At 32.9% G+C, this 27,968-nt stretch overlaps 1 protein-coding gene across 1 annotated transcript; it reads left to right on the forward strand.

The window, feature by feature from the left end:
* Positions 1 to 924: 924 nt before the first annotated feature.
* LOC126819336 (uncharacterized) lies at positions 925 to 26,680 on the forward strand. The gene is made up of 19 exons (XM_050547318.2): positions 925 to 1,078; positions 2,374 to 2,670; positions 6,626 to 6,900; positions 8,308 to 8,385; positions 8,833 to 8,927; positions 11,336 to 11,473; positions 11,873 to 11,993; positions 13,443 to 13,510; positions 14,539 to 14,614; positions 15,271 to 15,376; positions 16,771 to 16,864; positions 17,235 to 17,379; positions 17,726 to 17,800; positions 18,136 to 18,366; positions 18,842 to 18,910; positions 20,067 to 20,150; positions 20,452 to 20,565; positions 21,083 to 21,139; positions 21,577 to 26,680. Exons 1-19 carry the CDS (start codon positions 964 to 966, stop codon positions 22,057 to 22,059), a joined length of 2,721 nt encoding a protein of 906 aa, XP_050403275.2. The 5' UTR covers positions 925 to 963; the 3' UTR covers positions 22,060 to 26,680.
* The last annotated feature ends 1,288 nt before the right edge of the window (positions 26,681 to 27,968 follow it).

The following is a 27,968-nucleotide window of genomic DNA, read 5'->3' on the forward strand; positions in this document are numbered from 1 at the left end:
GATATTCATTTCCTATCAACAAAACTATTACATGTCCTATGAGATGTGTGTATTAAAGCTTAATTTGTTCAGATTTGAGCTCATTTTATTAAAGAGCTTATTTTATTCAGTGGGTAGGCCTAGTATTTAGTTTGCTGGGAGAGTAGTAGTTGTGGATTCTGAAATCTACACGCGGATCTAACTATTAATTGGCTTCTTGTAGAGAGAGAGAGAGATGGTGGGATGACTTCTATTCGACACAAACTAGGTAATTTCAGGACTAACATGATTCAATTTTATTTCTATAATTTGTTTTCGTAGAGGGCCATTAGCAGGGCCCGTGAGAGGGGGGTGGGGAGACAACTGGGTCACTTCCTCAGGGGCCCAAAGCCTAGAGGGCCCGGTAGTATGCAGAGTACTGTTTTTTAAAAAAATTTGGTGGTATAAATTAATAAAAAAAAAATACACTTGATTGTAAAGTAGAAGAAAACCTGTGACTTTTCTGAATGTGGTCACCTATTAGTGGCTTGGGTCAGTCCACTTTGATATTTTGTGCTCTGATGGTCACGGTTTTTGTTTTTCCATTTGTTTGCTTGCTTAAAAGTCAAAGTCCTGTACATCTGATTATCATAAGGTCTTTCATTGAGTCAACTGGCGTGGTTTTGATTCCCCGGTTGTATGTGACCAGTAGTAGGGTTGCCTGTCCAACCTTGTGGGTTTCTCCGGTTTCCTCCCACTGCTAAAGACACCTACGTACAAGAGAATTATTGAAATAGAATTGAACCATGTGTTAGTCCCGAAATGACCTAGTTTGTGTCGAGTGGACGTAAAACCCCATCTCTCTCTCTCTCTCTGTAAAACTTGATACTGAACTGATGGTCAAATGGACTAAATTTTGGGGGGGTCTATTTGCCTATACACATATATATTAAAGGTCGAGAGGTGAGCCGTGTGGGCTGTGATCAAATTGGACCCGACAAAGTGATGTCTTATGTGTTGTTTGAAGTGGTGATTCCTACTGAAAAGGAACAAGCTAAAGCGGTACTTGCAGATTTATCAGTTGACAACAAAGATAGATTATCAATTAAGTTTAAAAAAGGTAGACGCCTTTTGAATTCTTAGCTTAAAATTTATGAAGTCGACTAAAACTTTTACAGTGACTGAGTGAGTAAGTAACGGTGACACACAGTGATAGGCCGAGGATTAGATATGATGAAATGTTCGAAATGAAATTTAGTTATTTTAGTAATGTTTATATTGATTTATTGAGAAAAAAAAAGACTTCATAAACTGATAGTTGTTTCTTTGGATTTTTAAAATTTATTCTAATGTTGTTTATTCTTGGTAAAGATTTCCTGCTGTTTTAATTTGCCCCCCCACCCGTTATAGAATTCAGTATCCCTTCGTATGGTAACAGCCGGAGCACTGCCGTAGGCCTACTACGCAAAACAGGATCTACAATTAAAACGGTATGTGGACTAAACAGACTACATTGACTTGCAAGAAATAAACAAATATCAAATCAAGTGAATGGATCCAGGGGCAAGCCATCCTTAGTCTTAGTGTCCACTGTGCTGTACAGTCACGGGTCTGTAATGGTACATGCTTCACTCAAATTGGAAAACAGTTATATACAAGAAAGATGTAACAGTGGTTGTCTCTTCATTCAATGGGAATAGTCTGCCAGTTGATGCCATGAGTTCGAATGTCAAACAATTTTAACGATAGAATCTCGGAAAATGCTAAGAAAATAAATAATAAAGTGTAGTGAGCAATCAGAAGCAAATCCCTGCAACAGGAACATTCTACATTACAATGAGCTAAAACTCTAATCTAATAAGTGCAGGAGGACCGCACTACACACAAAACAAAATCTACAAGATAAACCTGCGGACAATACAGATGCAAGGAATAAACAAATATCAAATAAAGTGAATGGATCCGGGGGGCCAGCCGTAAGCGTCCACTGCAATGTTTTATAAATTATATTTTCACAAATTATTGAGTAATCACAGTTATTCAATACTGATTTAAGTAGGGTGTGGGGAAAGGTTCACAGTTGACATTAGTACTCTTTTAATTTGATGAGTTGTAAAATGACATCTCAGTCTTGTAAGCCCAGATTCAGTTTACAAATCTGCAAAGGAGCTACTAGACAGCTGAAAGTCAGCTATATATGTGTAACCACTGTCTACTTCTAATTAATGAATAGTCGCCTGTATTTGGCACTATTTGCATCACATCCAATACTTGCATGTAGATTGTAGACATTACGGATCAACCATTGCAAAGATCTTGACTTTTAAGTTATATCTGAAATCTGTTTAACCTATGTAAACTTGGTTGATGGCAAGTCCTTTAATTATTACAAAATGTATGTATTTTCATTTATAGCCACAGATGAAACTGATATATCACAAGAAAATGTGCAAACCATTAGATTAGCTGATCTTATTGATTCTGAGAAAAAAAAATCAAAAGATGAATTGAAAATTGAAGACAATGATAAGGGAAACGACAGCCCAAAAATATTAGTTAAAAATGGAAGTGCAGTTGACCAAGAAGACCTAATCACCCTAAGTAAAAGCAAATCTGATGCAAAAAGTGTTAAGGAGAAAGATGAAAAGAAATATGAAGATGTTGAATGGGATTTTGAAGAAGAGACATCTGGAAAACAAGATGCAGATATTGGTTAGTTGTGTTGTTTTATTTGTATTATGTGTGATATTGTGTTTACATGCATAGTCTATTTCAAGAATGGATTCAGTAATTTTTGACCTGCAAGGTTGAAGACCAACTGGAAAGGACATATTCTGTTAAACGTTGCTTCTACCACCCTTTCATTTATCAAAAAATCAACTTGTGGATGCTGTAGAGGCTAAAGTTAATATCCGATTGACTTTAAATTTATACAGTGTTTTAAGGTAATGAGACGAAGAACCTATTGATTTTCACCAATTTCTGATAACTTCCAGAGTTATGGCCCTTGATCACTTTGAAATATCTTGTGGATGCTCTAGAGGCTAAAGTTAAATTTATACACAGTGTTTAAGGTCATCAGACAAAGAAGCCTATTGAAATACAACGGTTTCAGATAATTACTGCCAGAGTTATGGCCCTTGATCACTTTGAAAATTCTTGTGGATGCTTTAGAGACGATAGTTATCATAGATATATGTTGAATTTTATATTTATACACTGGGTTTATGTCTATATATAACTTCCAGAGTTATGGCCCTTGATCACTTTGAAATATCTTGTGGACGCTCTAGAGGCTAAAGTTAAATTTATACACAGTGTTTAAGGTCATCAGACAAAGAAGCCTATTGAAATACAATGGTTTCAGATAATTACTGCCAGAGTTATGGCCCTTGATCACTTGGAAAATTCTTGTGGATGCTTTAGAGACGATAGTTATCATAGATGGACACAGATCACTAAAGATTTCCCCATTGACTCCAATGTTAATTCTCGTATCTTAGACCGGCTCTAACTTTTTCCCAAATTTTCGTTGGGTAGAACGCTTTCTACCACAGATGGAGCAACATGTGGCAACCACTTGCCCAAAAGCACGTATGAGGTTCTTCATGAAAAACTTGAGATACACAAGTTGGAAGTAGAGACAAGTAAACATGCAATTTCAGGCCCTACATTTCAACGTAACCAACCTCTCAACTCTTGTATCCTTCCACATCAAAATTATGAATATTCACCAAAACCTGGCAGAAAATGTATTTTCAAACCCTTTTCCTCAATTCTACACCAAAAAGTCAACAAAAATCGCCATGCAAAAGGGGGAAAAAGGAAAAGGGAGAGGAAGACTAAAAATAGCTTTGGCCCTTGTTTCGTGGGTGACGGCGTAGGAATATTTGGTGATCTGTGTCCTATATAGGGGTGAAACTTCAGGGATCACCAAAAGGCCTTTTTTATTTCCTTCCCATGTGTTCTGGCAACATGCCGGTGAAAGAAAATCAAAATCAAAGAATAACTGTAAAAATGATGGCCCTTTAAGTACACATGCTGCTTTATGTACACTGGTGCATCTCAGGTCCATAGGCCTTTTGTGCTAAAATTTAAAAATCTTTCTTATTAAAGGCAGTATCTGAGTTCTGTGAAAAAATTAGACAAGTAACAAAGAAACTACATAGAAAACACTCATAATTTGGAATTTTTTTCAAAAATATAATTTTTTACTGCCATGTGATGAAAAATGTACAAAATTTACATGTAGCATCTCTCAAAATACCAATAATTTTCCACTTTTTTAAATATCCGGACGGACAAGAAATATATTTTTAGAATCTGTGGACAATATGCAAACAGAAAAAATGCAAACCAGTTGCAATGATTGTAATATTAGAGATCTATACTGAAACATGTATGCCTACCCCCTGAACATGCCACTGATTGAATTAATCTAATCTATGGTTGCAGAACTTACATTACCAAAGGAATCTGTCTAACAGCTATGTTTTACCATCCCTGGCTAACATATGCACATATAAACTAAAATAGGTGCAATAAATATGAATTATGGTTAAAAATAGGCCTTGATGAATGAAAAAAATGCCATATTTGGTCTATGATCACCCCTCTCTAACAGAAGGGTCACAGAATACACAATTTTCACAAATTTGGGAATATTTCAATGTTTCCAACATCTCAAACCTCAGAGGCATGTTACAAATTTGTATTGCAATCCTTGTGCTGAAGCAAGATGTCTGGAACTTTACATTAATTTCCTGAAAAAATGAAGTCAAAAAAGTAGTCATGACAGACTTGACAACATAAAAAGAGGCCTGAAAAGGAGAAAAATTAACATTTTATTGTTTTATAGGCAACATAAATGCAGCAAACACCACAAATGCTGGATTTTGATAAGAAAATATTGAACATTAAACTGACATTTACACATCTACACCAGTTTTATATCTGGGTCTGGTCTCATTGGCCTGAAATGCCTCAGGGTTCTACATTTGACTCTGAACAAATAAGGGTTAGAAATCCTTGAAATGCACAAAAAAAATATTTTTGGGTGAAAAATAACATTCTTAGCTGTAATTCAACCACAAATTCCAATTAAGATCATTTACATGTCAACACAGGTGCATTTAAATCCCTCAAAACACATTAATAGAAAAGGGTGGGGTGGGGCATTTATTGCCTCTCTAAACAGAATGATGGAGTAAAAAATGTCTAGAAAGGCTGGGATATTGCTTCCTACATGAAGGAAATGCAAGAATTGAATGTTTCAAAGAAGAAAAAAATGCTTATTCTGGGTAAAATAGTGGCAAAATTGAGCCAACCCCTGTTTTGAACATTTTGTACAAACCCATCTGCTGTACATTATTAACTCAGTGTCACCAATTTTCAATTTTCTGTAGGAAAGCTGGAGCTATTTCTAAACCTGACAAACATGTAGATCCCATCTAAGTTATATTAGCAAAGAAAATATGGGCATTTTTAGACATTTTGACTCATTTTAGTAGTCATGAAAATATTAATTTCTACATCCAAATGGGGGGAATCTCAAGATTTTTTGTGAATATTCCTGATTTTTAGAGAAAATTTGGTGAAATTTCAATACTGTTCATTTTATCTGTGCTTTCTGAGACTGAATAAGCCAACATTGGGCATTAGAATATTTTACTTACTGTTAAAAATTCAATAAAAATTGAAAATTGAGAAATTTGCAGTAAAATCACAATTTTTCTTCAAAACTTTGATTTTTTTTTTTTTAATTAACTTTTTTTAGTTTTTCTGTAGCCAAACTATTTTATTCATATTTTCTGAGAATTTAATGTTCATATTTTCAAAACTAAGGCATATCAGTGACAGCCTTATCACACACAGACAGGACACAGATCACTAAAGATTTCCCCATTGACTCCAATGTTAATTCTCGTATCTTAGACCGGCTCTAACTTTTTCCCAAATTTTCGTTGGGTAGAACGCTTTCTACCACAGATGGAGCAACATGTGGCAACCACTTGCCCAAAAGCACGTATGAGGTTCTTCATGAAAAACTTGAGATACACAAGCTGGAAGTAGAGACAAGTAAACATGCAATTTCAGGCCCTACATTTCAACGTAACCAACCTCTCAACTCTTGTATCCTTCCACATCAAAATTATGAATATTCACCAAAACCTGGCAGAAAATGTATTTTCAAACCCTTTTCCTCAATTCTACACCAAAAAGTCAACAAAAATCGCCATGCAAAAGGGGGAAAAAGGAAAAGGGAGAGGAAGACTAAAAATAGCTTTGGCCCTTGTTTCGTGGGTGACGGCGTAGGAATATTTGGTGATCTGTGTCCAGATATATATTGAATTTTATATTTATACACTGGGTTTATGTCTATATATAATCGTTTTGATTGACTTTAAATTAATACAGAGTTTAAGGTCTTGACATTAAATGTTTTGTATACTAAATGTTAGCATGTGCCAAACAAATTCTAATGTTTTTCTGATAATTACTTAATGAGTTGTTACTCTTAATCAGATTTTAGTGTATTATAAATGTTTCATTAACAACAAAAGTAAAAATATGCGACAACTCTTGTTGACTGCTCGGACAATTTAGCTGCTGTGGGCGTATGTTTCCTTGCCTGGCAACATATCTTATGTTTATATGGTATATTCAGATTCAGAGAAAAATGTGAATTTTGATCTCGGAGATAATGAAGAGGTGACTAATGATAAGCAAACAGATGGCACGAACGATGATACTTTTGGAGCTGAAGACAATACTACTGCAGCTGAAGACGATATTTCTGCAGCTGAAGATGATACTTCTTTAGTCGAAAGCTATACTACTGCAGCTGAAAACATTTCTTCTGCGACAAAAGATGAAAGGAGACCTTCGTTAGAAACCCAATCAAGTTTAGTGGTACTTGTACCCAAATACACAGCATTAGAGGTGAGAGGATCAAGGTGTAGAAATTTTTCTCGTTTTCCCTTATCTAGTGACAGCCAATTCTATTTTTGAATTGTGAGATACCCTCTCACCGTCCCATATAATAACTTTTCAACTTCAACGGAATTATCAGTGAAATGAAATTCAATCGTTTGTCTGTTATCGCTCGTTACTTCAGTCAGATATATAGAAGGATAACTTGTGTTTGTCATGTTTGGCGTCACATCCCGTTTCTTCACCTGCTTGTTACATATCTCCCGTAACAATGATCTCTGTGTTAAAATTATATTTGGAATGTATTTAACCAGTTCTATCACATATGTAATTATGACTGACACCAATATTGTCCTTTAATGCTGCTATTCCAATTTCAATGACAACCTTATCTTTGAATGACATTTACTTTTTGACAATTGAACTAATATAAAACATCACAATTCTAATAAAAATTACAATATCTTTGCACAATAAAGAGCATTTATTGCTGACAGTTTGATTTCTCGCCAATGCCACTTTTTCAGTGAAGAAAGAGATAGAGAAATGGGGTTTAATATCCACTCGATATAAACTAGCTCATTTTGGGACTAACATGGTTAAATTTTATTTCAATAATTTGCTTGTGTGTAGGGGTCTTCAGCAGTGGGAGGAAACCTATGGACTCAGAGAAAACCCATGAGTAGGGTTTACTCCTTGTCACATACAAGTGGGGAATCAAAACCACACCATTTGACTCACTTTTCAGGGAAGACACCACACCGATTCCCAATCACTGATGGTTCGTCTGCAATGGTATGTCGTCCACAAAAATTCCCCATCACACATGTTACATGTTTTTTATGTGTTTACCAATACAAAGATTGGTTTACACAAAACTAGATTTAGTGGCTTCCATTAACATCTCTTAAAACCAGTGTGCATTTAGCAATGTCCCACACATAACTCCAGAGACAATCTGTCAGACTTTGTAATCCATGATGTATGCAAGCCTTAAAGGGGCATTAAGATTAGATAAAGAGCTGACAGTTTTCACTATAATAGTTAAAAGATAGATAATGAAAACAGAATATGCTGAAAATTTCAGTCAAATTGCTTCACTCTGAACTGAGATATTATCGATTCAGTTTTAGGCTAGCTTTGATTGTCATTCTTACGTTGGTACGATAATAAACAAAGTCTCGATTATCCATTTTTATGTTAAATTATCCATCACAAAATGTAATCAGATCCACTAAATATCGCAGGCTAACGATGGCATCGAGAGCTGATTATGGTCTGGATAAGTTAATTAATTTCTAATTAATAATTTAGATAGCATTTCAGGCCTGAAGAAAAACCTGCAATAGGCTGATTTAGCTCTTGCATAATGCATGTTTAACTATAATAGTTTCTTTCAACCTTTATATTCTTTAGTTTGTGAAAAGAGCAATAGAAGATTTAGAAATAGAAGATTGTGCATGGACAAAAAGTGATGATAATAGATATTACAAGGTGATTGATTACATTACTAAAAGATGGCCTTACTGTGTGCCAAAAAAAAGGGGAGAATCAGGCCCTTCCGACAGTATCTTTGCCTACTCTTCATTGAATTCCAACTATCATAGGATCTTTTACGTGCACAACAAAGAGTGTACAGGACCTCAGTATGTCGTCCCACATTGGTTGTGGCTCTTTTTCAAGGCCTCCGTCCTTTTCTGCTAACAAGGGAAACCTTCTGACACGGGAGACCTCCCAATTTGTGAGCCAGCACCCTCCCCACTGCGTCACTGTTGCTCCTCTAGAAAGACAAAGATATATAAAAGGTGCAATGGTTTGAAGTTTCAAAAGATGAAGCTACTTCATAGAAGTTAATTTTGTGGCAGGACAAAAATGTTAGCTGTGGCAAGGCTAGATTATGATAATTTTTTAAGTTTGTTCAGATAACTATTGATATTTCAGATAACATTTATAGAGGAATCAGGAAGTAGATGTGAACATATATTAAGACGTTTACAAACAGCTGGTGTTGGACAGTTAGATGGTTCTTCAATCAGGTATTACATCAGTATTCATTATTAGTAATGCGTACCTCAACTTGTTTTGTGATAACACTCCCGTAACTCAATGAAAGATTGCTACCAAGTTTAAAAACATTTATACTATACACAGCTTTGACTGATCTGTAGATACAGATCGAGTAAAACTCCACATCGACTTATACCCAGTAAAATATACGCTGTACAAGCGACTTTTTGCAATATGTAGGCTATCACTTTATATTGTTTATTTATACACTGTATATGTTTATGAAGCGGTTTGCTATTCAATGAGTTTTGATGATTTCTCTCAGAGTTATGGTTCTTGATCACTTTGGCTAAAGTTGATATGACTTGAAATTTATATACAGTGTTTATGTTTATGATATGAAAAAACCTATAGATTTTCAATGATTGCAGTGATTACTGAAGTGTTTTTTTCTTTCCATTTGGTGTCTATCTTTTACCTTGGTCAGTCCGCCCTGAACTTGGGGTGCATGCTATTTAGGGGAATAAAATGCACAAAAGATTGATGTCCTTTTTTTACAATTTAACATCAGTACAGCTCATATAATGATCCAAGCTATAACATTATACTAAATATAGTTACCATTATTGTCCCCCGCCTTTCGAAGAAAGCAGGGGACTATTAAAATGGGTTCGTCCGTCTGTCTGTCCGTCTGTCTGTCCGTCCGTCTGTCTGTCCGTCACACTTTTTGGGACACAATAACTCTCTTCCTAATTGAGCTAGAATGTTCAAACTTGGTGTATGTGTTTATTAGGTCAATGCCTTGATGGAGTTCGAAGATGAGCATTTTCCGCTTAGGGTAAGCAGAGATAAGCAATTTGATTGGTTGATGCTTTGGGACACGATAACTCTCTTCCTAATTGGGCTAGAATGTTCAAACTTGGTGTATGTGTTGATTAGGTCAATGCCTTGATGGAGTTCGAAGATGAGCATTTTCCGCTTAGGGTAAGCAGAGATAAGCAATTTGATTGGTTGATGCTTTGGGACACGATAACTTTTAATTGAGCTAGAATGTTCAAACTTGGTGTATGTGTTTATTAGGTCAATGCCTTGATGGAGTTCGAAGATGAGCATTTTCCGCTTAGGGTAAGCAGAGATAAGCAATTTGATTGGTTGATACTTTGGGGCACGATAACTCTCTTCCTAATTGAGCTAGAATGTTCAAACTTGGTGTATGTGTTGATTAGGTCAATGCCTTGATGGAGTTCGAAGATGAGCATTTTCCGCTTAGGGTAAGCAGAGATAAGCAATTTGATTGGTTGAACTGTTTGATTGTTCAATACTTTGTAAAAGATAATTTGTGATAAATTTATATGTGTCCTCTAATTATTTTCCTATTTCGGCGGGGGACATCAGCCTCACTGTTGGCTTGTTTATAAAAATATTACTTATCCGGTCATAAATCCAAATTTGAAGATTCACTGTGATTAATATCCATTTTGAACATGTGTGAGAAAACTCTATTGACATTGTTAACAGGGGTTACCGATTGCACATGTGCACTGATTTCACGCATTTAACATGCCTTTGAAGACGACTTTTTATTGAGACATCTTTACTGTCATTATAGAACAATTAATAATATTTACCAATAAACAAGTTAACAAGAGACAACAAGTTAACCTATTAATGATGTCTTTTGTGTGAAATGGTTTCAATAGTTAATAATTACAATCAACATGCCAATGATTGAAACATCGAAGAACCGTAAGATTTCTTTTCACATATAGATAGCACTGCTGCCCCTTTTAAATGCATTGATAATTTATTAGATGATTGATTATTTTTACGACCAACACTGCACGGGATAAATACATCGGGAATATTTCCTTTCCGATGGGTCTATAAAGTGCATAATCCATGTGCTGTACTTGACGGTAAATTTTACCTGCATTTTATATAGGGAATATCAGTTTTTAGTGAATTCCCAGGATCTGAGAGGGGTTGCATGTTATATATGGTGGCGTGTTTATGGTAAATGTTTCATTAGAGGCGGTATCAAATGAACAATAATAATCCTCTGAATTTCTAATAGAAAGTATTTATCTTCTAAATAGTACAAATTTTGACTATGAAATATATATGAACAATCTGGCTTGTGCCTATTTCAAAATAGATAAAAAAATTTAATAATTTAGAACTATTCTTTCAAAACTCTAATACTGTATGATAAATGACTTGTCTGTTTGACATCCTATTGTGTCACAAGTTTGGGGCTACAGCTTGTATTGCCCTTTCTTGTATTAAGAGTGGGATTAACAGGATATTTTTATTACTAGCATGTTATCTTGTATGTTGATCATATTGAAATTATGGGTAAATACCTTTTAAAATTGAATAGAAGTTCAAATGTTCACAATTTGTTTTATAACACTATTTAAATTTTGTTGTATTAAAGTGTCATCCCACTTAGCATCCTCATTAACAAGCACACACTAAAATCTTTATGTAATGATGAAGAGAATGATAAGGATAAGGATGAAAGTGAGGATGATGGCCAGAGAGAAAAGAAAGTTTCATTTGATGAAAATGAAGGGTATATATATTTATTTTGATGATAAAATGACCTTTTTTTCTCATGGAGTTTGAGGATAGAGCTATGTAAAATAAAAACTTAATCTTTTATCAACAATCATGTATCTTTATGTTTTTAACAAGTAATCACTCAAAATGTTTTATTAATGAATTTTAAAATTTAAATTATCTAAATTGGTTCAGTAGTTGCTGAGAAGAATACATTTTATACTAAGGTGCATTGCTGCCTTTGATGTTACTAGGTCCTTAGTTACGTGCACATGGATATTTTAATAAACCGTGTAATGCTTTTTAGGTTTCCCCCTTCATTTATTAATTTCTGCATAGATAATTATTTGTCAGATCCACAACTAAGTGAAAAATCTGTTGTAGTAGTGTTTTGGCTTTATGTCTCTTTAAGTTCTGGCAAGGGAACAGAAGAAAAGAACAAAGAGAAAGAAGAGAAAGATAAGAAGGAAAAAGAGAGTGAATTTAACAAGGAATTTAAAAAGTCCATTAAATCACGATTAGTTGTAGATCAGGTAGGTTTGTTGAGGCTTGGATTCTGAAATATCAATCACATGTGTAAGCGATTGCCAAACAAAATTGTTGAATTTTTATACGCCCACATTTTCATGTGGACGTATTTTGTCGTTGCCCCTGTTTGTTCGTCCGTCCGTCCGTCCGTCCACAATTGTTTGTGGACACTCTACAGGTCACAATTTTTATCCGATTTCAACGAAACTTGAAATATAGGTTTATCTCCCTAAGATCTCGGTTCCTGTCGATATTGGCGGTCACAATTTTTATCCGATTTTGTTGAAACTTGAATTGTAAGTTTATAACCCAATGATCTCTGTTCCTTTCGATATTCGCGCATATCAGACCCTAACTTCCTGAATTATGGTCCCTGATTGTTCGAAAAATCACGTTTTTAGCTTGTGGACCCAATAGAGGTCATAATTTTTATCCGATTTAAAAAGACGGTTGAATTAGAATTTTGTAAAAATCAGACCAAAACTGACAGACAATAGCATAAAAATATGGTATATCAAGGTTGTGGACCCTCTAGAGGTCACAATTTTCTTCTGATTTTGATGAAACTTGAGATATAAGTTTATAATCCAAAGATCTTGGTTCCTTTCAATATTCGTGCACAACAGATCGCAAATTCATGAATTATGGCCCCTGATAGTACGAAAAATCATGTTTTTAGCTTGAGGTCCTTCTAGAGGTAACAATTATTATCCGATTTAAAAAAACGTTCAAATATATCACTGTTAGACCGTAATTTTGGTTGACTGTGAATTTCGTTAAAATCGGACCAAAACTGCTGGACAAAATGGCCGCCCCTCATACGCAAATAGTGTATAACATCTGGTATATCAACGTTGTGGATCCTCTAAAGGTCACAATTTTGATCTGATTTTGATGAAACTTGAAATACATGTTTATAACCCAAAGATCTTGGTTCCTTTCGATATTCGCGCGTATCGGATCATAACTTCCTGAATTATGGCCCCTGATTGTATGGAAAACTGCATTTTTAGCTTGTGGTCCCTCTAAAGGTCACAATTATTATCCGATTTAAAAAACCATTCAAATATATTACCGTTACACCATAATTTTGATTGAGTTCAAATTTCATAAAATCTGACCAAAACTGCCAGACAAAATGGCCGTCTCTTGCAAAATGTGGGCGTATAACGCCGCTGGTAAAGTGAAGTAATATTGATTCATTCAGAATGAATGATCTTGCATAGTTGCATGGGAGTGACATTTTGCAGTTGATAAATGATAAATTATAGTTTTTCTCCTCTGTATGTTGCATTATGCCATATAATGGATAAAGCTGATTAAGATCAACTTTTTTATTTTCTATTGAAATTGTTTAACTTAAGTCATATTAATGTGAGAACAGTTTCATTCAAATCGATTCAAATGAATTTGGATACAGTTAATAAGTTATGTAATTTTCTGTATATTTTTAGGTTGTACAGTCAGTAAGAAACAATGCTCTCTTTACGTTTGATTATATGATATTAGTACTTCTTGCCAGGTAAGTACATTTATTATGAAAAATTAAATTTTATTTAAAAATGCTTGAAATAATTTGTTAATTAAGATGAGTAAACTGAGGTTGTACAGTCAGTAAGAAACAATGCTCTCTTTACGTTTGATTATATGATATTAGTACTTCTTGCCAGGTAAGTACATTTATTATGAAAAATTAAATTTTATTTAAAAATGCTTGAAATAATTTGTTAATTAAGATGAGTAAACTGAGGTTCAAGAATGTTTGTTAAAATCCTGACATTTCGGATTTGAAGAAGACAACCGTTAGACAAACATGCATCTGCCTGGGCAATACTGCCTGGGCAATATTAATCTACCCTGCATTGTGTATAAAATAGTCATACTAGTCTCAAAATGACCTAGATAAAATATCAGCGAGATGTTAAACCCATTTCATTCTGTTATCAAGGAAAACTTCTGTTTTTGATTGCGTCATTGATATTTTTATATGCCCACATTTCAGTGTGGCTGTAGTATATCGTCACGCTGTCGATTGTCGAAGCTCGTGGGTTTTCTCCGGATCCTCCAGTTACCTCCCACTGCTATAAACCCCTACATGCAAGCAAATTATTGAAATAAAATTAAACCATGTGTTAGTCCCAAAATGACCTTGTTTGTGTCGAGTGGACGTTAAACTCACTCTCTCTCTCTCTCTCTCTCTCTCTCTCTCTCTATATCAACAATTGGCTTGTGTGAAGCATTGTGGTCATGAGAGAACAGACCCTATCATTATTCATTTGGTGGGAATAATATGGGTCATGGGAGGACAAACTTTGTAAATGAAATATAGGCTATAGTTTTTAACAGATTCTTTTGCAAACTTGGTGTGAAGCATTGTGGTCATGACAAGACTAACATCCAGAGTTATCCCCCCTTTGCAGAAATATCAAATTTTGTCAACATCTTTAGTTTTTCTTTCAACGATTTACATGGCTATCTTATTCATTTATTATGATCAGTAAGATTCACTATTACTTTTAATATTTAAAAATCTATACTTTTATATTTTAGTCTTATTGCTGCTACTGGTTTAGTGGAGAACAGTTCTGTAGTTATAGTAGCTAGTATGCTTATTTCACCATTAATGGTAAGTAAAATTCAGATGTGATGTCATCCTTTGAAGTTGGCATGCCATTTATTCAAATAATAGTACGGGCAACATTTATTTATACTAGATGAAATATTGGACTTGTGTGACGAATTGATTAAAATGCACGTGCAGGATAGTGTCCTTGTTCGGTAGCAATATATTACTTAATGGTGTCAACCATCAAACCACACAGATTTAACAGTTCAAAGGTTGTTAAATCGATTTCATGGTCATTATAATATTTACTGCCTCTTAAGAAATGTTTATAATTATTAGTGTTTTATAGCTTGTAAGATAACAGTTCCCACGAAAATCTGTTCATTCACCTTTGACATTGTGTTTCTTCATCTTGTAATGTATGTTGCAGATCACATAGACCAGTTTCAATCAGATATATTTAAAAAAATGTGCATCATATACCTAATAAGATTAATTATTTAAAAAATATTTGAAAGCATTCTAAAATACTAAATGAATTTAATTATATGATGTGCCCTGTATTTCAACCAAATTTACTGCACATGATGGATGTAGTTGTCTGTACCCCATCATGTGACTTTCCGTATGTCAAGATCCATTTTACGTCATAATGGAGTAGGTCTATTAAGAATCTTTGTTTTTAAGTTGCTACATGAATTTATTTTGCATTACAGGGTCCAATATTAGCTATAGTATTTGGAATTGTAATTAGAAATGGATCATTATGGAAGCTTGGTTTAAGAACTGAACTGATTGGTCTTCTCATGTGTATTATAATTGGTATGAAATAATTATTTAGTTCATTTTGAAACTTAAACATACATTATGCAAGAGCTAAATCTGATTATTGCAAGTCTTTATTTAGGCTTTGGATGTCATAGAAATGATAAATTAGATCTTTATTTACACAACAAGCACAAAATCAACTCTGTAGACCCACGGATGGCTTGGATTCGGCTTGGATTTAAACGGGATTTCGTTGATTGATTAAATTTTTAAATGGCGTCGTAAGCGGAGATTAACCGTTACGTTGACGTCATACTCCCGGAAATAATTTTAGATCGAGGCTAAATGATAGATTGTACGAAGCGAGACCGCTGTTGAGCGAGGCCGCATGTCAGTCAATTTGATTGAAAGTTCGATATACATGTATACGGCCTTGATATTATGGTTAGTTGTTGTTAAAATGAGAGTTTGGATGTCGGTATTATAGGCTACGCTCTTTTGTTACTTGCGTTTACAGAAAAATTATAGAAATTGATAAACGTCGCAGCTAACATCACCCCAGTTGAATTGCAACTCCATTGGATCACTGTTCGGGAGTTACGCAGGCCTACCAGTTACAGTACAAGAGTACACGCAGGCTAACAAGAAGTCGGCTATAATTATGCCTCATTGGTTTGGTCCATTCTTATCTATATATTAAAAGTCTTATTTTTAATTTGTAGTAAAAATAAATGTGATACGTATTGAATTGCAACCCCGTCTCAAACCACAGCCATTGAAAACGTTACTTGATAATCGAGATTATGTAGGTGGAGTTAACGCTTGTCAATCAAACGATCGTCTATTCTCGGAGACGGTGAAGAGAGAATTGACTCCCATTTCTAGTCAAAAATTACAATAGGGATAACTTTGTTCAGAATAAAGTAATTTGACTGAAATTTTCAATATATTCTTCTTTCATCATCTATTTTTGAACTGTTATAGCAAGAATGACCAACTCTCTATTAAAATCTCCCATAATGTATCTTTAATAAAATCCTATTTTGGGTCAGTTATAAGACGGAATGTTTGATGAAGTTTACCATTTTTTCAGCACAATACTTTGGTTATTTTGAGACTAACATGTGGTCATGTGCAATACTCAGGAAGTGGATTTTGCCCTAACAGAAGGATTTGTGCCTTTTTTTCAAAATAGATTCTATTACGAGCACGTCAGTGTATACACAACTGGACCTCAGTGGCGCTACCACATACAAGTAGGAATGGGACTTGAACTGTGATTCGGAATAACACAGAACATACCAGTCAAAGTCTAGTGCCCTTTACCGCTCAATAGCAATGGACTCGTCGCCAGCTTAAATATTGTGATGGATGTGGTTGGAATAATGGTATTGATTATTAACTTTTGTGTACACAAAATCCATCATTTTTACGTTTCTCTATTTCAGGTTTTGTATTTGGTCTTGTTCCAGGTGGAATGTCATTAAATGGTGCTAACTGGGGTAGTACTGATGATTTTCCAACCATAGAAATGTCTTCCAGGTAAGTTGGTTTTCATTTTTCTTAAAAATTATATACAGCATAAAAAATGTAATGAACAGTTTCCATAGTCTTCCATTACCTAACTTTAGTAAAATAAAATTTGGTAATCATGAACATTTTTTTAGCAAATGTTGATATGCTTGATAACAATTTGTGAAATCTTGTTGAAATGTTGCAGTGTAATAAACCAAAAAAATGCCTGATAAAGTGAATTGCCTACTTCACAACATCTGTCTCAGTTAAATTTTATAAGTGTTATCAGCTGTTTTTAAATCATGCACAACCCCAGTTACCACGAGAACATAATAGAGTTGTAGCAATATCTTTATGAAATATGTATCTTTAAATATGTTTTGTATATAATTGACAGGGGTGTGCCACGTAGTTTAGGTATTGGTTTGTTAATAGCATTACCATCGGGTGCTGGGGTAGCATTGTCTGTATTAGGTGGTAATATGGGATCATTGGTTGGTGTAGCTATATCTGCTTCTCTTCTACCACCTATTGTTAATGCTGTAAGTATGCTGATTTTATGTCTAACATAGATATACAAAATGTGTGGAAAACTAAATGTATGTTCTAGGTCTTTACCCATCATGTAAAAGAAAATCCAGCCATTGCAGATTGTTTATATTTTATTCATTATGTAGTGTTGAAATAACTTAACCATGCTTAGCCCTAATTACAAATCGTTTCATCTTTAAATAACAAATAACATGTGTTGTGATGTCATTGACTGTCCATACACAAGGGAGTGTCATAATCTTTGATCCAATAATGGCCACGTTTATGGTTAGCTATTATAGCATTCGCACATTGTTGTTCTCCACCTGTTAAATTTATTGTTGTTATTTTTTTCAGGGTGTTTTCTGGGCTTTAAGTTTTTTATCTTTAATACATCCTCTTCAAACAATACCAAATAAATTTGTAGAAGTGGTAAGTTCTCGGCTCCCTTCATTTTTTTTTTATTTGGTTGAAAGCAATATTAAATATTCATATTCCAAAATGTCCTGTAGTTTTATTCATTTACATTATGAAGATTTGTAAACTAGCAAATATTTATCATTTTTGTCTATTTTGCATCAATTAATCAGGCATATCTTTGTGCATTTTAATTTCATTGAGGCATTATTTCTCCATAAACATCACTGCCAAAAGCAATGATCAGAGTTTGTATACCAAATTTCTTTTAGGTAATGCTTTATAGAAAACATGTAGTTTTGTATTATTATTTAAAAATGAGGAAAAAAAAATTGTTCTTATTATTTCAGAATGTCAATATTACAGCAAATGCTACATCTATGAATGCTACAGATATGATTAACACAACAAACACATTATTGGTTGCTCAACGTATGTGTCCAGAGTTTGTAGATAATACTTACATTCCAACCTTTTATTGTGAGATGTGGAAAGAAGCAGCTATTTTAGGATTAATAAGTCTCATTTTGGCTATTCTCAATATACTATGTATAATATTGATGGGTGTAGGCGTTTTAAAGGTGAATAATAGCTACAGTTCAACTTAGTTATCACAAATTCAGTATTCTGGAAGACACAAGTTATTACAAGTTCAATATTTACTTTAATGGATATTATCATTACTGGTCTACAAATTCATATTGAAATGGGATTGTGTTTAATTTTTGGTCATTGCTCTATAAATTATACTATATAGAATTGTGTCCAAAGAGTACTTTCATCATTTCAAGCGACGACTCTCTGATTGGGCATAAGTGATACAGACTTTTTTGTTGGGCATTCATATGCAGTTATTGATAAATTTGGAACACAATTAGTTCTTTTTGTTTCATTCTAGTGCATATTTAGTTCATTCTGAGCCTAAACAGGGAAACAAATACTGCAGTGATGTTCTATAGTCTTTTTTGGTTTTTGACTGTCATGGAATCTTTATAATTATTCATGATGGCAGTGAACCAAACTTCTATCAATACTTGTTGCACTCTCTCTTTTCAGCTTAAAGAAGTGGCTCCTATGCCTGCAACTCCACCATCATTGAAAAATTTCTTCCACACAGACATAACAGTAGGTTTATTATCATTTAATCTAGTATATGTGTAAACTGGAGATGACAATAAACCATAGTTCCTAGATTTTTTCAATTTTCCTTAATTGTCATATAAATAATATTACCTAGTTTTGCTCATACCCTTCTATACATATTAACTCGGAATTGAATTTAGAAGTTGCTGTTGTTCATTCGAACACATTATAGATTTTTACTGAAATATAGAATTAATTATTAGTTGATGAATTGGCAGGCGTGATTGAGATCAAAGTTAACCCAGCGTAATCTTTGCTTTGGAGACAAAAACATTAAAGTTACAATTTCATATTTTCTAAGAAAGTCAAAACATAATTATTTCTCTATGTCTTTTGCTCAATAGGTTGTCAACTCACTATTATGCGATCATAGGTTATCTTTCTCACACTTAAAAATCTTCACACCGGAAATAATAACACATTTACCACCCTTGTTTTCCTATTCCCCACCATGGAATAGCTATCTTCAAACGTTTGAATTTGAAGTTGAAAATGATATTTTTGCCAATTTCTCAACTGGCAATAGTGAATTATAGGATTGATAGGATTATTCTTTAACAAGGTAGGGCTGTTTATAGATACCATCTTTTTTAGGGCTTTAATTTAATACATTTTAAAATATAATTTAAAAATATGAAATTGTAACTTTAACAAACTATAATTCTGATGTTCCAGTACTTTACATGAATGTCTAACCCTACAAATGCACCTGTACACCCCAGCAGCACATCATGTAGGATTCAGTAATGTTTTTATTATATGCCCACATTTTCATGTGGACGTGTATTGTTGTCGCCCCAGTCCGTCCGTCCACAATTTGTTTGTGGACACTCTACAGGTCACAATTCTGATCCAATTTCGACAAAACTTGAAATATAGGTTTATCTCCAAAAGATCTTGGTTCCTTTCGATTGTGGACACTCTAGAGGTCACAATTTTCATCAGATTTTGATGAAACCCAAAATTTATCTTTATATCCCATTTCAGACCATAACTTCCTGGATTACGGCTTTTTGTTTTAGCTTGTTCTCTATCCATTTCTTGCAAAATGTGGGTGTATCTTGCCTGGCATCTCTGGTTACATTACAAAATATTTTTTTATCTTGTTTAAATATTTTGTTTTTATTTTCTGTTTTAGATAGCTAGAAAGTCTTATATGACTCATAAGAAGAACACAAATGAATCAAGGGAATTATGTCAACAGTTAATGCAAGAAAGAATGGTAAAATTACAGTTTATTTTGTTCAACTATATCTAGTATACACATAATTTAAACATGATACTTGACTTAATACCGGAACATAATGTTTTAAATACTCTTTCTAAAGGGTTGAAATCTTTTGTCTTGTTACAGTAAAGAAGAAAATGTAATTCAGAATTGCAATTTTGATTGCCCTTGCTCATGAAATCTTTTGACAAATTCTGTATGGTGTTTCAAGGAGATAAATCTCTTTGATTTAGGTAAAAGAGATACCATGATTAATTCCAAGATTATTGATGTGCTGTCATTTCTTTATTTATAGAAACATGAGAAAGCAAAAATAGTAAAGAGAAAAAAAGAGAAGGAAGGAGAAACATCAGATGATGAAGATGCTGAAGAAGACAGGGTATATAGAACTGTTACAGAAACAATTCGTGTAAGTAGTCCCATATCTATATATCTTTTGTCCTGGAATACAATGGACCATTTCATAGCCATAAACAAATAAAATAGCAGATAGATTTATGTTTACACATAATTAATAGTCAAATTCAAGAAGATTTGTGGTATAAGAGGAGGTAATAGGATATAGAAGAGTTATCTACCTTATGCGAATGCTTTTGGATATTGAGCAATACAAAAATATCCTTCTCAAACAAACCTTAATAAAAAAAATAAGTCTGACAGCTAACACCCATATCATGACATGCAAAATGTTTTTAATAGGTTATATGTTAACTAATTGTTGTCTCAGTCTATTGACAAGGCACAGAATGCTGCTTCTTCTCTCTGTCACCGTGGAGTATAATATTTAATTGTTTCTTTCTCAGCATGTCATAGTGTTGAAAATCTAAAAAATCTTTTTTAAGTGATGCAACCAGTATCTGAAAACCAAAATATTTTTTTTAATGTACAGCTTTATCTTTATATGGTCTTTTCTTCAAATATTTTAGGATGTATGTGAAAGTCCTGATGTACAAGACTTTATAACTTTTACAAATAGCAGCAGGGTAAGAAGGCCATTTAACAATATCAGATAAATTGAAAAGACTTAACATTCTTCCCAATTAAAGAATTATTAACATTGTCATAAAAAATTATGTTCAGTGACAAGGATGGCAAAGTTCGATATTTCTGTCACTTCAACAAAATACTGTTTTGTTGCATGTGGCCATTTTGTTACACATGCTGTACATCATATGTAGTAGAAAGGGTGTGTTTATTGTATCATTTTGGTATGAGATCATATTCACAGTGAACTTCTGAACCTCTGCTGAGTCGATCTTGGGCAGACATGACCAGAGGTCAAGTAATAATGTGGTCAATTATATATTGTGTGGCGGGTTGAACTACCTTGATTCTACCTCCATGCAGTGTTAATAACACTTACATACAACTATATTTTTGAGAATTTTAAGGTCATATTATATTCCTTACTTATTTTCAGAGGAATATAGCAGATAATTATATACATAAAGATTTGAGAGGCAAAGTCAGATTTAAACCTACATTAGAACCTATATCGTCACAAGTTGATATGTTTGTACCAGCTAGAAGAACATCTGGTCCTGAAAAACCTATCCAGCAACGTAAATATGAAGTGTCCACATACAAAGATGAGTCGACTAAAACTGAAGTAATTGAAGAAGACAATAAAATAGAAGAACCAGAACAATCGCTAGAAACAGACCAAAAATTTAATTCAGCGAACGATTTACAACACTTGAAAGATTTTGACAAATTTATGGAACAGACTAAAAAAGGTGACTCAGATAAGCTAGCAGTGACCCCTTCAAAATCCAATGATAGTTTAACAAACGCTGAAAATATTTCAACAGATATCGCTAACAATGAGATCACAGATGATCAGGATACCAAAGAAGATGATGTTACAAAAACTTTGCTAAAAAAAAAAAATATTGAAAATTGATTTTTATATTTCTAATTAATGGTTATATACACCATGTTCATGCTATGCAGCATGTAATTATATATTTTTTACCGTTAATCTTTAAGATTTACTTCTATGGTTTATATTAAGTCAAAATGTATTTTGTCAGGTATATCATATCACATGACTAAATCTAAAGTAATTAGTGGGATAATTAATAGAAACTTTAATTTGCTAACTATAGATTTTTAAAATTTTCGGTATTTGGGCTGTGTATCAGTATGAAGTCAAATTAATTTGTTTTGTATTTGTTTATTTATTGTTAAGTTATTGCCCACTTGAATTTTAAAATGATTTATTTGAATTGATTTATAATATATAAGCTGTATATTTGATCAAAATGTAAATTATATTTGTATTAAAAAAAATTGCAGGGTTTCAGGGAATGGATTATTAATATGTATAGAAGGCTATATATTATAAAATGTATATAATGTTGTTGTTATATTTGTATTATCAAAATATGTCTCAATCAGTTACTGACTGACTGATTATGTATGTGATAGATTTAAACATGTTCATGTTATGTTAAACCACAAAGGTACAACCATATTTAAAATGTATAGCTCTCTGATTTTGAAAACTAGTTAAGTCACAGAAACAGATCATGAACTAAACTGCTAACATATAAAATCTAAATTAATTTTAAAAATATGTCTGATCATGTCTAAACCTAAATTCCTGATCAAAGTCTATAGATATTAATGCATTTTCAGTGCACAAGAGCTAAATGAAATGAAGTAACTATATATGTGGTGCAATAATTAACTTTGCTTGCAACAAGTATATTTGTACATCCTGTGTTTTTCTACTGACCAACTCAATCATGAGTGGTCTTAGGTCAGAAGGTCTGTCATCGATTTAAGTGTTGTGTTGTGGTTTCTATCCCACATTTGTATGTGAAAGGGTATAGAGTGCCTGCCTAACCTTTTCAATGGTTGCCTCACATTCAGGATAAAAGAAAACGTGTACACAGGTGAATTATGGCAATAATGATATATTTGTTGATAACAACAAGCAACCACAAATCTTAGCTAGTTTTCAATATTAGACAGCAATACTTATTGAATAGGGTACTACAATATAATAAAAGATTATAATTAGCGAATAAATTCCAGATTTCTTCAGGTTACTTACTTCTACCTCTAATATTCATTGTATATATTTAGAATGTGTAGACCAATTTTGTACTACGATTATCCAAACTGTCCAGATTTATACTTGTGTTAAAATTATCAAAACAGTCCAGATTTATAATTGTAGACCAATTTAGCGCTAAAATTATTAAAATTTATACTTGTAGAAAAACAATAATGTTTCATATTCATGCATGTTTATAGACTGTTGACTATAGTTAATTGAGAACTCCAACCATTGCCATTTGTTTTCATTTTATTCATTTTGTTGCATTAAAATATTTTTTTAGAAAAACAAATTATTTCAATTTAAATTAGTATTTAATGTTGATCACTATTTGTAAACAAATCCATGTGTTCTTGATATAATAGCTGCTATCTCTGCACACATTGTAAATTGTAAACACTGCCCTGTGTGAGTATACGGAAGTCTTTGACTAAATTAGGATGTGCTGAATTATAAACTGAGGATATTATCACAACTTGCAAGACTTTGTCTGTTTCATATTGTCACAACTGGTGTTTTAATTTGCTACTTAAAGTCAAAATCATTTGTATTCTTGGTTGAAGCATATTTATATGCCCCAATTTTTATGTAAATGTATATTGTCATTGCCCCTGCCCGTCTCTCCATTCACATTTTGTTTGTAGACACACTACAGGTAACAATTTTTATCCAATTTTGACGAAGCTTGAAATATTGGTTTATATCCCAAATATCTTGGTTACTTTCGAGTTTTGATATTGGTATGTATCGGACCATAACTTGCTGCATTATATGGCCCCTGTTTGTATGTAAAATTGCATTTTTAGCTTGTGGATCATCTGGAGGTCACAATTTTTATCTGATTTTAATGAAACTTAAAATATCTCAGTTCCTTTGTATATTAACACATGTCGAACTGTAACATCCTGTATTATGGCACCTTATTGTACGTAATCGCTTTTATAGCTTGTTCTCTGTCCCTCTCTTACAGAATGTAGGCATATTTTGAATGGCAAACAAGTGTTGAAACTATTTTAACATTAGATAATGAATAAACTATATATACCAGTAAACAAATGGCAATGACTGGAGTTCTTCTTGAAGTGATAAATATTTATGTATTATTTGTTTATATATTAGCTTTTTTTATTATTTGTTATTGTTGATTTTTGTTATGTAAAGGGTCACACCAGAGGATTTGTCAAAATTGACCATTAGACACTATAGTTTAATACTGGAATATTATTCCGGATAGTTTTTAAATATATTTGGCATTCAAACATAGATCTTACAGTATAAGTTATTGTTTCCAAGACATTACATAATAGCAATAATTTGTTCTTAACTTGTATTGGGAATATGTGTTTTACAGTTATGAAAGATGCATTATGTAAGAGCTAAATCTGCCTATTGCAGGTTTTTATTTTCGGTTCAAATGTTGTATAAACTATTATTTAGAGATTTAATCACATGACAAGCTTATCATCAACTCGCTAGACCATCAGATCGGATGGCCGTGATTTACATGGATTAGAACAAATTTAACAATAAAATGGATGATTGAGACTTAGTCTTGGTTGTCAAGTACTGTTGCTACAATAATAAACAATATATGCTACATTTTTAAACAGTCATAACTTCACTCAGAATAAAGAAATTTGAATGAAATTTTCAATATATTCATTTTTCATTATTTATTTTGAACTATTATAGTTAGAATGCCTAGCTCTTTATATAAATCTTACATAATGCATCTTTAAATACCTATTATCTCATTATTAGTTTATAAATATCAGCGATTTTAGTCCAACTGGTTAGAATTGGAAACAAATCAGATATTATGTTATTTACCTTCATTAATTGTTCTCCTGGTTAAATTAGTGCCCAAAGTAATTCCCATATATAATTCTCTGATTTTAAATTTTGTTTATAATAGCAACGACTTAATTTTTGTCTTTTATTTATATGCTCATTCATATTTTATATTATTTAATACTGCTCATTGGTTTATTTATACATTTTAAAAAAAATATGTTATTTATAATTCATTTTATGCAAGTCATGATTTACAAGTTGGTTTACTTGACTTATCCATAGTGTGTATTCTGTTTGTTATTGTCTCTCACCTTTTGAAGAGTGTATTCTATTTGTTTTGTCTCTCACCGTTTGAAGAAAGCTCTTTTTCATTATTAGTACATACACTTTAGATTTATTCTAATCAATTTTTAAATACCAGACACAAGAGTCAACTGTTAATTAATAATTTTGTTTTAATTTATAATTTTGTTTTACTATATTATTAGATATTAGCAGGGTGTTCTTAATTGTTTTGTTTTTTATACGCCCACATTTTCATGTGGACATATTATGCCATCGCCCCTGTCTGTCTGTCCACAATTTGTTTGTGGACACTCCACAGGTCGCAATTTTTATCCGATTTTGACGAAACTTGAAATACAGGTCTATCTCTCAAAGATCTCGGTTCCTTTCAATATTGGCATATATCGGACCATAACTTCATGGATTATGGCCCCTGATTATTTGAAAAATCAAGTTTTTAGATTGTGGACACTCTAGAGGTCACAATTTTCATCTAATTTTTATGAGACTTGAAATGCATGTTTATAACCCAAATTTCTTGGTTCCTTTTAATCCTTTCAATATTTGCATAACTTCATGAATTATGGCCCCTGATTGTACGAAAAATCAGGTTTTTAGCTTATGGTCCCTCTAGAGGCCACAATTATTGTCTGATTTATGAAAGCGTTTGAATGTATCGACGTTGCGCCATATTGTCGGTTGAGTTTGAATTTCATGAAAATCGGACAAAAACTGCCTGACAAAATGGCCGATTCTCGTATGCAAATAGTGTAAATATATGGTATATGAAGGTTGTGAACTCTCTAGAGGCCACAATTTTGATCCGTTTTTGACGAAACTATATATTTATGTTTATATCACAAAGATCTTGGTTCCTTTCAATAATCGTGCATATCCAAACACTACTTCCTGGATTTTGTCCCCTGATTGTTCGCAAAATCGCATTTTTAGCTTGCAGACCAGCTAGAAGCCACAATTTGTATTCAATTTTAAAAAACGCTTAAATATATCACCATTACTCATCAATGAAGGTTGAGTCCGAATTTCGTAAAAATATGACCCAAACTTGCAAAATGTGGGCGTATCATGCCTGGTAACTGCTGTTTTTTTTTTTGTGTGCATTTTGCTTTGATTCTATCTAGTCCTTTATTTTAAGTATGAAGCTTAGTGCCTTTTAATATTGTATATATGCCTATTATATTACCTCAGTTCAATATTCACCCAAAATAATAATATAACAATTATATATTTATAGTTTCATTCTTTACTAAACATTACAAGGTTCTCAGTGTACATTATTTTTATCTAATGAATAATGTATATCCTTGTCTTTTAAAGAACCACACTGACATTTGCTAAAATAAAATTTTCTAACAAATGTCTTCAGTAATTTCATCAATCCGGATTGTTGGTGACTATTCTTATAAGCAGAACTGCACCCCTCTCCAAAATATAGTTTCTCATATTGATATTTTATGCTGTTTAAATCAACATGCAAATTGTTTTAAAAACTAATATTTCTGTGTTGGTTTAAAAGTTATAATACTTTGATTTTTAATACAGTTTGATTCTGTAGTTTAAAAAAAGATAACGTAAATAGAATATGCTGAAAATTCTAGTCAAATTGCTCCACTCTGAACCAAGATATTAGCGATTGAATTTTAGACCTAGCCTCGATCATTATTACTAAAGTCGGTACAATAAAAAACAAAGTCTCGATTAACCATTTTGACGATAAATTATCCATTACAAAATGTATTTAAATTAGTAAATGTCGCAGGCTAGCGATGACATCGAGAGTTGACTATGGTCTGGATAAGTTAATTAATGTCTAATTAATAATTTAGATAACATTTCAGGCCTAAAGAAAGACCTGCAATAGGCAGATTTAGCTCTTGCATAATGTATGTTTAAGTAACATGTATTCCAGATCTGTTAAAGAAACATTCACGCGTACAAACTGGGTGATTTGATGATATATTTGGACTAAAAACATATTCAAACTAATTAATAATTTTGCTTCAAATCCTTCGCAAAACAATGTAATTGTCAGGGAATAACCCTGCTATAAAAAATCGATCAAAAGAGGTCATGTTTGTGTCACGTAACTTACCTCTCTCGATACCTAGCAACGGATGCGAAGCCGTAGGAGAATTCATTGCATATACACAAGACGATGTTGTCTTTAATCGCTGACTATTTATAACAAATTTTTTTTCCATGTTTTTTTAACTCAGAAACTGTTGCACCATCAAGTTTATCAACATATACATCAAGTGCTCACTAACGCTGGGAGATTAGGCAATCTTTTTGTGCTACCTTTGGCGTTACTCGAGCAGACATCACTAATTGTCGGGTTGCCGGTTAGGGAAACCCTTACATTTTTGCCCTGTATGCACTCCATGGATTTTTTTCATGGAATCCAGTATTTTTCTAGTAAGATTGGATGTTTCTACTTTCCATACCAAAATTGCCATACTTTTATTGTAAATAAACACTCGATAAATACTTTTCTGGGAAAGTATCTTTAACATTAATTAGGATGTTGATAATAAAAAGAAACGACAGTAAATACTTTAGTTTTATTATCATGGCAATGGTATTTGACAATTTGCTATTTCTTGCCAGACTTCAAACGCTTATAACTCAATATAAAGTAATTTGAA

This window comes from Patella vulgata, chromosome 4, assembly GCF_932274485.2.
Source record: "Patella vulgata chromosome 4, xgPatVulg1.2, whole genome shotgun sequence".
Lineage (NCBI taxonomy): Eukaryota > Metazoa > Mollusca > Gastropoda > Patellidae > Patella > Patella vulgata.